This window comes from Sturnira hondurensis, unplaced genomic scaffold (assembly GCF_014824575.4).
Source record: "Sturnira hondurensis isolate 20B ecotype Veracruz unplaced genomic scaffold, ASM1482457v3 Scaffold0013559, whole genome shotgun sequence".
NCBI lineage: Eukaryota > Metazoa > Chordata > Mammalia > Chiroptera > Phyllostomidae > Sturnira > Sturnira hondurensis.
Genome location: NW_028086190.1, coordinates 276,556 through 290,249, shown reverse-complemented (window position 1 = coordinate 290,249; position 13,694 = coordinate 276,556). Strand labels below are relative to the sequence as shown.

Sequence of the window (13,694 nt, the reverse complement as noted above, 5' to 3'; positions counted from 1 at the left end):
ATGGAATTCAGCTATGTTGGATTTCAGGGGAGCTCAATCTGTAGCCTGGAGGGGAAGAAGCTAATGTTAAATGTTGTCCTCCTTCCTTTACGTGGCTGCCCTTTCTCAACAGATGCTAAAGTCCACACATGCCCAACCGAGGTCAATTGTTCTAAAGCCAATTCAACAAATATATTCATGTGCTTTAAACTATTTATAAAGTTTACTGCAAATAAAATAGAAGGGATGATTTTAACAGCCTTTGAAGATTTCCGTGGCATTTAGTTGGCTGGTTTTCATTTTGGCTTCAGAGCAGCATACCAAGGACTTAGAGTCGTCTCTGGCTCCATTCACTGCAGCTGGTGGGATCTAAGGTGACCAGGGGACCCTCTTTCAAGGCAAAACCCAACAGAAGAGTGGATAAACTTCCTCCCAACCCATACAAAGTAGTGAGGAGAAGAGCAGTGGGTATTTCACCTTCTGCTGCATTGTTTAATTATGTCCCTGCCACCACCACTACTAAATCCATATGTTGAAAGCCTAACCCACAGTACCTCAGAATGTGGACGTTATTTGGAAATACGGTTGTTGCAGATGGAATTAGTTAAGTTAGGATGAAGTCATACTGGAATAGGGTTGTCTCCCTAATCCAATACGACTGATGTCCTTGTAAAAAGTGGAAATTTGGATACAGCCATGGACACAGAAAGAATGCCTTGTAGAGTTAAAGGCAGAGATCAGGGTGAGGCAACAAAAGCCAAATGTTCCTGCAAACCACCACACGCCAGGAGAGAGGCCTGGCACAGATTCTCCCTCATATCTATCAGAAGGAACCAACTCTGCTGACAACTTGATCTTGGACTTCTAGCCTTCACACTGTAAGAGCGTAAATTTCCATTGTTTTTGCCACCCAGTTTGTGAGTACTTTGTAATAGGAACCCTAGCAAACTAAAACACTCTGTCGCTGGAGTCTGGATTTCACCTGAGTTAAGAGATTGTCATCTGCAGGTGAGAGAGGGACATGAAGTAGAATTGTCCTAGCTTTGCTAAGTTAGCTAGAGAGCAGGGCACACAGCCTACCCAGGCTGCTGAAAGATCAGTAATACCTACCCCTGAATGGAAAAGACTTCTAAGTGTTCCCAGAAAAAAAACAGTTGAAATGCAACAAGATATGAACAATATTCTGTCTTGTATACAAATTGATTTTTACCTTGCACATATGTAGAAGATGTTGATCTCTTCAAGTGATTTCTTGGGTCTAACTAATTAATTGTACAGGGTTCCTGCCTTAGAGTCCCACCCCACCCCCACCCAGTTAAGCCTTCTGTGAGCTGAGAGTGATAGGGGACTTAAGAGTTGGAAATTTTTAGTTTAGGTGATAGCTAATAAGCTTCGTAATAAATGCATGTAAAAGCTTTGTTCCAGGAACCGAAGATGTGACCCACCCTGACTTCAAGTTCCACCTTTGTGCCTCAGGAGGACTGCAAGCAATTCAGAATGATCTCTGAGCCATTGTACTTCAGAGTGAGATGACCACCACCAGTCAGGGACACAGCTAAAGACCACCGCATGAGGCACAGTTTAAGACAAAATAAGCCAGGCAGTGAAAGACAAATACCATATGATATCACTGTTAACAGGAATCTAAACAACAAAACAAGCAAGCAAGCAAAATATGACCAATGACACTCAAATATGGAACAGGCTGACAGGGTCCAGAGGGGAGAGGGGAGAGAATCATAGGGGAAAAGGGGATGGACTCACATGAACAAGTATAAAGGACACATGGACAATAACTAAGGGTGGGGGGCGGAAATGGGAGGGAGGTGGGGAGCACTGGGGGGGCAGGGCTGGGACTATAAGACAGAAAACTGTACTTGAACAAGAATTAAATAAAAAGTAAAATTAAAAAAAAAGACTACCACCCAGGGTGAGAATGCTGGAGTTGTTTTTTTTAATCGAATTAACTCCTCCCTGAATTTCAAAACCCCTCACCACACCTTGTTTATTCCTTGATATAAAAATCTTGGCTTGGAAAGAAAAGACAAGGTGATCTGTTAGGGTATGAACCCACCATCTGAATAAACCACCCATAAAGATTCAATCCCTGTCTCTGGTTATTGGGTTTGGTAGTGACAGGCAGCCCGAACTCTGGTGTCTTTTCTGGTTTCAAGAGGAGGTTTTTGAGGCTTTAGTGGTGGTTCATGAATAGCGTCAACTGTGGACTCTCAGTCTGATTGAGAATCGTCATTTCAGTCCTTTCAAAAACTTAATCTCCGTGACAAGGGCAACACTGGAGTTAAACTGAAAACAGGAAGAGAAAAGAGCAAATTAAACCTGAGAGGTTTATGTAGAATCGACTTTCCATGGCACATGTTTATAAACTGAGCCTTGCTCAGTCCTAGTTGGGGCTGCTCTCCCCTCGTGCTCAGACCTTAGGTAGCCTGTGAACCTACACTCCCCGCTCACTTTGACCTATCCTTGTAATCTGTGGCCAGACTGTCCTGTCTTAAAGAGATCTGACATGCCATGCTTCTCCTGAAAAACTTGGTTCTGCTAGGTAAGTATGCTTACAGGCAAGAAGGAGCTGGAAAGTAGTATTCCAAGTCATGAAATCCAAAGACCTACAGCAAAGATTGCTCTATCCAGCAAAGCTTTCATTTAGAATGGAAGGGCAGATAAAGTGCTTCTCAGATGAGGTCAAATTCAAGGAGTTCATCATCACCACACCCTTATTATATGAAATTCTAAAGGGACTTATCTAAGAAAAAGAAGATAAAAAATATGAACAGTGAAAGGACAGCAAACTCACAGTTGTTAACAACCACACCTAAAACAAAAGCAAACCTAGAGGACAGCTAGATCAGGAGTGGATCATAGAAATGAAGAACACATGGAGGGTTAGCAACAGGGGAGTGGGAGGAGGAGAAGGGGGGAGAAGGTACAGAAAATAAGTAGCATAGACGGTAGGTAGAAAATAGATAGGGGGAGGGTAAGAATAGTGGGGGAAATATAGAATCTAAAGAACTTGAGACATGTGGTCATAAACTAAAGGGGGGAGTGGTGGAGGAGGGGGTATGCAGGGTGGAGGGGAATGAAGGGGGGAATAGAACAACTGTAATGGTATAATCAATAAAATATATTTTAAAAAGACAAAAAAGAAAGAAACACACAACAATCTTTAAAAAAAACTTGGTTCTCCCACTTAAATTCTAGCTTCCTTTCCTTCCCCCTCTGACCCAGCACCTGTCATTTAGTTGCACAATACTTTGTGACATTCCTTGAACAGGCCATGAGTTTTCAGGACTCTATTCTCTTGTTCAGAATGTTCTTTCTTTTGAATGCCTTTTCTCCCATTCTTTTTCTTTTAAAATGCTACTATCTCTTCAAATCCAAGTTCATATATCTTCTCTGTACAGGCTGCTCAAATCCAGTCAGACAGAACAAATCTGGGCTTCTATAGGAAATTGTTCATTATGTTAGAATGACATTTACCATTGTGCCATCATTTTTTAGACTTATACTATACTTATCTCTTTCTTTGGCTTAAAAACGAGCTTCTTGAGGATAATGTCTATATCTTCTTCCTCTGTGGAAGCCCAGTGCTTAGCAGTGTCTGGTATGCAGTGGACATTTAGGAAATGTTTGTTGAATTGCATGAAAGGACACAACCGTGTGCCTCTGAGAAGATGTAGGTTTCAAATAGAAATGAGAGGGCAGTTTAACTCTGAAGCCCTGGCTACCTTCCTGTAGACATTTAGCTAACCCCCAGTCTAAAGCATTCAGTGGCGAGGTTGCAGGCAGCTTTCTAAGTCGCTGGATCTGACTAGTACGTAAACATCATGTCCCACTGACAGGCAAAGAAAAAGCCTGCTAGGCAGGGACTGCGGGTACCACCCACACTTCCAGGGGTGGACAGACCTATCTAGAGCACCCTTCACAAAATTGAAGGTGGACGAAGTACAGATAGGTTGCTTCAAAAAGCAGGAGAGGACATTGTGGAGGAGTTTCGTTTATTTTCCAGTTCCCTGTAATCCTATTTCAAGGCTCAGAAAGCAAACATTTTAGGAGTTCATCTGGCTTAAGTCATGGCTGAAATAATATTTTCAAGAATGTTTCTTTGTCTGATTTTCCCTTCTGCTCCCCTTTAAGTTGGCTTTACTCTTAAACATTTCTTCTAATGTGGGTCCTATCCGGCTGACCCAAGAAAGGTGTCACCTAAGGCCCTCAGAGCACCAGCTGTGCAGCTGGGTGTGGCCGCCCTGGCTCCAGGCTCACAATGGGCTGAGACACCTGCTGTCACAGACAGAACTCCTCCCCCTTCCCCCCTCATTCCAGCGGAAGTTCTGCTTGTTACTCTCACGGCCTCTGCCTGAATCACTTCTCTCTTCCTGACAGATCCCTGCGGCCCTGGAGAAGTCAGGGCCCTCAGCAGCCCAGCCTGAGTCAGGTATCTGCTCCTACAGCTGTAGGTGGTGGCCCTGGTGCCAGGCGGGCAACAAGAGATGCCCAGCATAATATGAAAAGAGCCCTGCACAGTTCAGACATATCATAGGCGATCAACAAAGACTGATTCTTGTTCTCGTTCACCCTTTCTCACAGTCTGTTTCTTTCACTCATCTTTTTTTCTTGACACTTCAAAGATTTGTGAGATAACTAATACTCTTGCTTCTTAAATAACTTTCCAAAGGTCACCTATAGAAATGGTGAAATGGAAATTCAGAAATGTCTTATTTATATTTAGTAGTCATAGATGCTGAATCTTTTCCCCAATATTTATAAATACAACTTTGGTGGACATTACGTTTATTTATATCTTATTATGAGAGCAATAGTGTTATCAACTATCTACATATTTAGGACTTGCTTTTTGTTTTTCTTTAAAACTTATTGCCATTTTTATTGGGAATGCATTAACTTAAGATCAACTTACTAAATTATCTTACCATTTATAATCATTTATTTTCTGTATTTTATTTTTAAATGTTTTTATTTTGAATTACAGTTGTATTAGTTTCAGGTATAAAATGTAGTGATTAGGCCCTGGCTGGTGTAGCTCAGTGGATTGAGCACAGGCCTGTGAAGCAAAGGGTTGCCGGTTCCATTCTCAGCCAGGGCACATGCCTGGGTTGCGGGCCAGGTTCCCAGTAGGGGACACATGAGAAGCAACCACACATTGATGTAAAAAAATAAATAAATAAATTTAAAAAAACATAGTGATTACACATTTGTATAACATACAAAGTGATCACTCCAGTAAATCTGGTACCCATGATATCATACACAGTTATCACAATATTATTGACTATGTTCCCGATGCTGTACTTTATATTCCTATGACTATTTTGTAACTACCAATTTGTAATTCTTAATCCCTTCACCTTTTTCACTCATCACACCAAACCCACTCTCATCTGACAACAATCAAAATGCCCTCTGTATCTTTGAGTTTGTTTCTGTTTTATTTGTCTATTATGTCTTCCTCCATCTGACTTCTTTCACTAAATATACTACTCTTTATGTCTATCCATGTTGTTGCAGATGGTAAGATTTCATTCTTTTTTATGTCTGAGTAATATTCCACTCTTTATAAGTAGCACTTCTTTATCCATTTGTCTATTGATGGACAATTAGGTTACTTCCATGTCTTGGCTACTGTAACTAGTGCTGTAATGAACATGTGGGTGCATATGCCTTTTTGAGTTGGTGTTTTAGATTTTTTTGGAGCCACTGGGTCCTTCTTTGCAAGACTTGCTTTTTATATGAGATTTTAGAGAAAGTGCTCCAGAAGCCCACCTAATTTTGTGTGAGAAATTTCTAAAACTTTTACTCACTTCTAAGTTAAGCATTGGGCACCTTCACAGGCAAGGACCTGTGCTGGACCACATCATACATTCCACTTATTCTTCAAGAATTCGAAGTAGTTTATCTCCAGTTTACATAATTTGCCTAAGATCATACACTTAGAAAATGGCAGAACCCACATTAACTCTCAGATTTGTATAACTCCCTGTTCTTTTTCTTTTTAAATAGTAAACTTTATTTTTGAAATATTTAGACTTTTTAGTTCACAGATTTTCAATTCATGCATCTTGGATTAGTAAGTCATTTTTTGGCTTTGAAAACTTTTTTTTTAATCTCTGGGTTTTTACAAAAAAAAAAGAAAAGAAACAGAGCCAAGAAATTTAAAAGTGAAGGGAAAGATAAAATTTTGGTGTGTTATTATCGAATAACCCAGGCCGTTTAGTTCCTAAAATTTCCTGTGAGATAATGAAAGCACCTGGTGCCAGACTTGAAAAGGAAACTGCACAAGAGCTAGCACGGGATAAGAACACAGTGGTCGAGAGAAGGAAATGCAGCCTTGCCAGGGAAAACTATGACTCATGGTTCAGAACGTTACCTCTAAAGCCCTGAAGAAAAATTATTCTCTGTGGAGTCTGGCAAGGGAGCAGATGGGAATTTCCTAATCTCTCTAGAGAAAGGGAGAGAGAATCCTTTTCTGAATCGGGGTAGAAGGGAAAAGAAGTGCTTGAGAGAGAGCAGCCGCTCCTGCAGACGCTCCCTGGCACACTAGGAGAAAAGCCGGTAGCTACAGCCACTGGGCCATAGAGCGTCTGGTTCCCTCTCTAAATCACAATATCAATGGTAGGGAGTTGGATAAAAATAACATATAGGAGCTAGCAGATGATCACAGATGGTTAAGAGTATGGTCTCTGGTTCCAAATATGTCTCCATTCTTTACCAGCGGTAGACTTGGCAGTGGGGAATTTATTTAATCTTACTGAGCCTCATTTTTATTATTTGTAGAAAGGAGATGGTAATACTTTAATCCTAGGGTGCTCGGGAAGATTTAATGATATGGTATATATTTATAACTCACTTAACAAAGACATGTATAGTCTTAAGAAATGGAGCTGTTGCTGTGTTTGCATTATGTTATGATCACAAATATTTGTATCATGAAGATAGAACTTAAAATATTTGCTTTGATGATTCCTCAGAAAAATTAATGTAGAATTATCATATGATCCAGAAATTCCACTTCTAGATATACATTGAAGAAAAGTGAGGCCTGGGACCCAAGCAGGTATCTGTACACCTGTGTCCATAGCAGCATTATTTACAATGGCCAAAAGCTGAAAGCAACTCAACCATCCATTACTGAATAGATAAACAAAATGTGATATTTACATGCAATGGAATATTACACAGCCTTAAAAAAGAAGGAAATTCTGACACATGCCACAATATGCATGCAACACTTGAAGACATTACGGTGAGTGAAATAAGCCAGTCATAAAAGAACAAATGCTGCATGATTCCACTTCTGTGAGGTCCCTAGAGTAGTTAACTCCATACAGATAGAAACCAGAGTGATGATTTCCAGGTACTGGAGAGGGGGTGGAAATGAGAGATTAGTGTTTTGTGTTTGCAAAATTTCAGTTGGAGAAGATCAAAAAGCTCTGGGGATGAATGGTGGTGTTAGTTGCACAAATACTGGGTTGGCCAAAAAGTTCCTTTGTTTTTTTTGCCATATGATGACTCTAGAAGCACTTAGTTGTCTTTGACTTTATTCAAACCATTTTCTTAGGTTGTATTCTGACAACCATTATATCAGCATGTATTCTTAAAAAACTTACAAAATTGGTGAATTTTTTGTAGCCATATTAATATTGAAGATGGAAGAATATATGCAACATTTCTGACATATTATACTTTATTATTTCAAGAAAGTTTAAAATGCAACTGAAATGCAAACAAAGATGTGTGCAGTGTATGAAGAAGTTTCTGTGACTGATCTAACATGTCAAATGTGGTTTGTGAAGTTTCATGCTGGAGATTTCTCGCTGGATGATGCTCCTCAGTTGGGAAGAGCCGTTGAAGTTGGCAGTGATCAAACGAAGACATTAATTGAGAACAACCAACACTATACCACATAGGAGATAGATGATATACTCAAAACACCCAAATCAATAAAGTTATTGATGAATATGAAAATGTGGGTTTTTTTTATTTTATGGAAAAAAACCATACAGACCTTTTTTGGATGTATTTTATGCCACAGAACCCTACATTTAAAAATAATTAGAAGGGTAAATTTGATGCTACATATATTTTACTACAATAAAAAACCAAAAGAGTTTCCTTGTGTACTGGGCTTTGTCTTCTGCAACTTGAAATGCAGTTAATTCAGCTATGCAATGTATGAAGTGCTCTGGGCTTTTTTTTTTTTTTGTCATTTTAGCACATAACAATATTGCTCAGTGTCTTTGGTAACTTTTAAAATATGAAAAACTATTGCAAATGTGACATGAAAACCACAAACGATGTAACTGCTGACAATGATGAGCATAGACCATAAGGTAATTTTTCCTAAGGGTCTATAGATTCAACTTTATCTTGGAATTTTATAAAGAGAGCTTAAGACCTCAAACAATGTATTGATTTTGTCCGAGGAACACAAGATGCTTTGGCTTCATTTTACACATATATTTATATATATATATATATATATATAAAGAGCTTTAGCAAAGTATAATTCGTGTACAGTAAACTGCTCATATTCAAAGCCAATACTGGGATAGGGCTTGGCATAGGTGAGCACCCCTGAAACCACCAGCACAACAAGGTAGAGAACACATTCGCGTCCTGCCAGGAGGTTCCTGTGCCCCTATAATTTCTCTCTTCCACTCACTCCTCACTACCACTGCCCCTGCCTCCAGGAACACCACTGATCTGCTTTCAGTCATTATAGTCTAGTTTTTTCCCCTAGAATTTTGTATAAGTAGGACAATACAGAATGTACTCCTTGTCTGCCTGCTTATACTCAGCATAATTATTTTGAAATTCATCCATGTCATTGTATTAGGATTCATTCCTTTTTAATATTGAATGATATTTCATTACCTAGTCATACTATCATTTCTTTAATCATTTTCTGTGATGGACACTTGAGTTGTTTCCAGCTTGTAGATATTACAAATAAAGCTCCCATGAAAATTCGTACAATTCATATATAAGTCTGTGCGTGGAAACCTGCTTTTTTTCCTATTAGGCAAATAAACAAGTGGAAAAAGGACTCATGGACATGGACAACAGTGTGGTGATTGTGATGGGGAGAGGGCTCTAAGGCAGCTAAAATGGCAGTGGAATCCACTACATTTAAAGTAAATAATCAGTAAATAAATAAATAAATAAAAGAATAACTTTATACGACAGTTGTTTAGGCCCAATAAGTATTGGTACAGCAAATTTATTGATAGAAAAAGTGTCTGCAGTGGGCAAGGTCTGACTCTGGGTGCCATTCACCTTCTGACTCCACTGCCGACTGCTGGCTCTCTCTCTGTGTCTCACAGCCAGACTGGCGAGGGACCCCGCCTTCTCTACTGCGTAGACCTCGGGTGTATCACATGTAGAAATCAACCAGGATGGCTGGAGGGATTTTCCCCAGAAAGGGCAGTGACTATGCTAGGCCCTCAGGGTGAAATGGTCTCCTTTGTAGTCAAACACCATCTCCCATTCATTATCCAATCTAAGCCACAAAGAATCCATGAAGAAGTCTTTAGTATCTCAATGGACTTATTTGCTGTTCATGTACCTCTTTGGTGTAGAATCCAGTCAAATAGATCACCTATTTGGGAGCAGGTGATTATTTTCTTGTTTAGTTTTTTTTTTAATTCTCACCTGAGGATATATTTTTTGATTTTAGAGAGAGAGGAAAGGAGAGAGAGAAACATTAACATGAGGAAAAAACATCAATCGGTTGCCTCCCGTATGCGACCTGACCAAGTGTTGAACCTGAAATCTAGGTATGTGGCCTGACTGGGAATCGAACCTGTAGCCTTTTGGTGTACAGGACAACGCTCCAAAAACTGAGCCACCCAGTCAGGGCCTTGCTTAGTTTTGATAGTATTTTTTAAAAATATATTCTGGATACTAGTTCTTTATCATATATTTGACTGGCCAAATACTTTCTCATAGTCGGTGCATGGTCTTCGCATTTTTCAAGAGTATTTTATGAACAAATCCCTGCATCAGATGTGTCTGAGCACCCAAAAGCACTGATGTCACCCACAGTGCCTAAGTACTAACTGCAAAAATCTACCACACAAATATATGCTGATGTTACCCTATAATTTGTATGTCCAAATCATTAGGTAACACTTATGTATCAAGTGTAGCCCTGTTGTTTGCCAGGGCCTCCTAATAGCTTAAGAGCTAAATATCACTGTTTCCCTTCGTATACATGTCTGTGGAGGCGCCATGACCTCTGCATGATTTCCCTGGGTTCCTGAGGAAGGATGTGGGAGTGTGACTCTGTTGTCATGAGGCTGCCTTCGGTCCCCACTAATTTGGTTCATGTATAAGTGTCTGGAAACCCTATGCTTGTTTCCTTATACACACCAGGATACTCACTATGAGTTCTACATGCACGGGGACTCTGTGTGGAAACATCTCTACTGAGGGTTTGGAAGAGACGCAGGAAAGGGCTTCATCACATCAATGCACAAGTTCAAGTTGCATATGAATTATTCTTGTTCTTAAAAGTCCTTTACATGCCCCACCAGACATATTTTTCCTGTTGTCCTTTCCCACAGAGCATCCCACTCCAGAACAACCAGTGAGTTTCTCTCTGTCTCTTTCCTCCTCAGAAACAGATGCACAAAAATAAGCTGCTGGTATTGGACTGTCTTTTGTGTTGCTGCACCTACAACTTTCAGGATTTTTCTAAGCAATGAGCACTCTCTTTGCAAGGTTTTCTGGTGCTAGAATAAATTAATAAATTACACCTTCATATGCAGCTATCTGCTTAGCATTTGCAAATACATACACACTTTGTATCAGCCTCCCTCATTCTTAATGGAATATTAATTATCACTTATCCCCTACTGGTGATAGACATACTTTTGCTATTCTGGATGGGTCAACATGCTCAGATGTGGCACAATTATTTATGATTACTCAGAAGGAGCCTCTCCTCTGTCTGGGGCCCCAGCACACATACCACAAAGACCTTTCCAGGGCTACTCTACACCCTCATTTTCTGGCCCTAAAAAGATGGTGGGCAGTTGGAGCTCACTGATGGAGAGAGACTGGTTTACCATCTTCTTGGTTGTTCTAGCCAGTGCCTACTGCTCTGCATGTAGTAGGCAATGGCTAACACATTTTTCTGTGTTAATCTTGTCTTTGATTCCCAGGCAAAAAAACAAGCACTACTTTGGAATGTCCCCTGGCATGTCTGGGGTGTGGGGTCACAAAGAATGAAGAGTTGGAGAGAAAGAGAAAATTCATTGTCTTACAGAAGCAGTGAGATTGATTCACTGGGATGGAGCATCTTGGTTCCATAGCCAGTGTGGAACCCAGCTTAGGTCAGAAGGGGGAGCCCATTGTCTGCACCAAACTTAGTGTCTTCAGAACACTACTGAATTCTTCCCCTCAAGGTAGACTTTCTTAAAGGGAACTCAGACTTCTCTCCTGCTCTATGAGAAAATGCCGAGATCCAAGCTTATGTGATTCTTCCCTTTGAACTTTCAAAACCTCCACTTACTCATTGTGTGATTCTGGGACAGGTGCTAAATCTCTCTGATACTTAGTTTCCTGACCTGTAAAATGGCAATAACATAGTTGTGCCTGGTGAGGAGGGCTAAGTCTGGTTACAGGTATAAGAGTTCGGCCCAGGGCCAGGGTGGCACCTGCTTGTAACAGAAACAGTCATAATAACCCTAGAACCCACAGGGTTCTTACACAAAGACAGAAATCCAGCCCTGCTGGCCATGTGCCCAGAGGATCCCAGGCAGACTTTATTTTCTCAGTGTAAGCCCTGGGGAAACTCAGTGCCCTCTCTACCTCACCTGAATTTCCCTTTCTTTCCCGCATCCTGGTTTTTCACTGGGCGTGAAAGGACTTCATCTGCAGCCCTGGCCCAGGATGTGGCCCCAGGGACTATGTGGACCCACAGAGGCAGAGCAGCAGCAAAAGCAGATAAGATTTTCCTGAAATTCTGTGTAAACAAGGCAGGGGAGACCAGGAGCAAATTTGCTTTTCTGGGGTAGGGGGTGGGGGATGGGAATGGGGCAAAAACCTAGCCAGATAGTAGGGATACACAGCAGAGTCCTTCCTCCCTCTGGTGTCTGTTCCCTGGAAGCAGTCAGAGTCCACAGCTCCCCTCAGAAACCCCGATGTCTTGGCTTTCCTGAGAAGACTGAAATGAAGGGGCTGCTACTTTATGGTATATCAGAATTGCCTGGGGCTTCTCACCTTTAGCTTTGGTGGGGCACATAAATATTTCTAAACCTTGCAGGGTTAGGGTAGTGAGCAGAGCACTCCAGAGATAACAGGGATGAGTTCAGGGTGAACACAAAAGCTGAGATATTCCCATGGTTCTGCTGAAAGCCAGTCAGAGTCTGACTTCAGGGCCAGAGAGCCTGGGGTAGAGGGGAGGAGCAGTAGGCTCCCTGGTTGAGTTCCAAAGACACCTACCTGCCTCTTCTGTTTTAATTCTGGAGAGGCTCAGGCTACATTTATTGCCAAATCTGCGTGGCTTCCTTGAGTTTTAGACTCCTGGAAGACAGAGGCCAGAAAAACTTTGTAGATGTATTTTAGAAAGAACATGGAATAGGTGCCCTGGACCTTTTGATGTGGGTGGTTCTATGAGTCAAGCTGAAATAAAAACTGCCATGCTGAGTTTGTTTCAAAAAATTTATTTTGCAAGGTAAAAGCCTAAATAAATTAAAAATAACTTAATAAATAATTTAATTAAATTTCAAAAGTCTAGCTGTCCTTTCAAAGGCAGTGCATTAGCTGTCCATCAAAGAGTGACCGGCTCAAGCGTGCCTGAGGTCATGGTGGGCGTCCCTCCTTCCCAGAGGCACAGGCTGACGGATGTTCAGTTTTTGAAGACAAAATGTGTAAGTTTGTAAAGGACGGAAAAGTTCTTGAGGATGTGCCCTCGCACTACTATCCAGGCACATCTGCTGTACAACTTGGCCTTCAGATACTGTACAATCCTTAAGTAATATTTCTTTAGGTGTAACAGGGTGGTGTTTTCTTTCAAGGTGACCTTTTCCTCCTCCATGATTTTCTCCAGGGCTGGCTCCAAATGGTCCATCTGCCAACTGAGTTCCTCAGAGAGTTTCTCAATGATGGTCTCATTCCAGCCCGTGCTAGAGAAATTTCTTCCGAAAAGATCAAAGATCTGCTGGAGCATCTCATGGATGACCAGTATGGCTTCCTCCTTCTGGAACTTCTGTAGTTTAACCTCCTTGGGAAACTTGAAGTCCATTCTGTCCTGGAGGCAATTGTGAAGGGTTCCATTCAACTGCCATATGAGAGTCCAAGAGGCTGAGACACTGCCTCTCTGTTGGACCTGAAGCACATTGTAGCTCATGGAAAGAGCTGTGGTGGAGAAACACAAGAGCAGAGCCACCTGGACGATGCCCGCATTGGCCATGATGACGAGAGAAACGCTGCTGCTTACTTCCACCTAGGCACCGAGGCACTGTGGCAAAGGCTTCCAAAGGGCTCCCAGAGTGAATGAACTTTCTCCATGAGTACCAGCTATTTATAAGGCCATCTAGCCTTTCTATGTCAGGGGGATTTCCCATTTTCAGTTCTCCTTTTCAGTTTTCTTTTGTCATTTTTCATATGTTTTATAGTGTTCATATGTTGGTTTTACAGTTTATTGACATACAATAAACATCATACTAGTTTGAGGT

The 13,694-nt window shown here is 41.1% G+C and overlaps 1 protein-coding gene across 1 annotated transcript; it reads right to left on the bottom strand.

Moving 5' to 3' along the window:
- Positions 1 to 12,760: 12,760 nt before the first annotated feature.
- Positions 12,761 to 13,492, bottom strand: LOC118997990 (interferon beta-2-like). The gene has a single exon (XM_037061888.1). It carries the CDS (start codon positions 13,427 to 13,429, stop codon positions 12,866 to 12,868), a length of 564 nt encoding a protein of 187 aa, XP_036917783.1. The 5' UTR covers positions 13,430 to 13,492; the 3' UTR covers positions 12,761 to 12,865.
- Between the last annotated feature and the right edge of the window lie 202 nt (positions 13,493 to 13,694).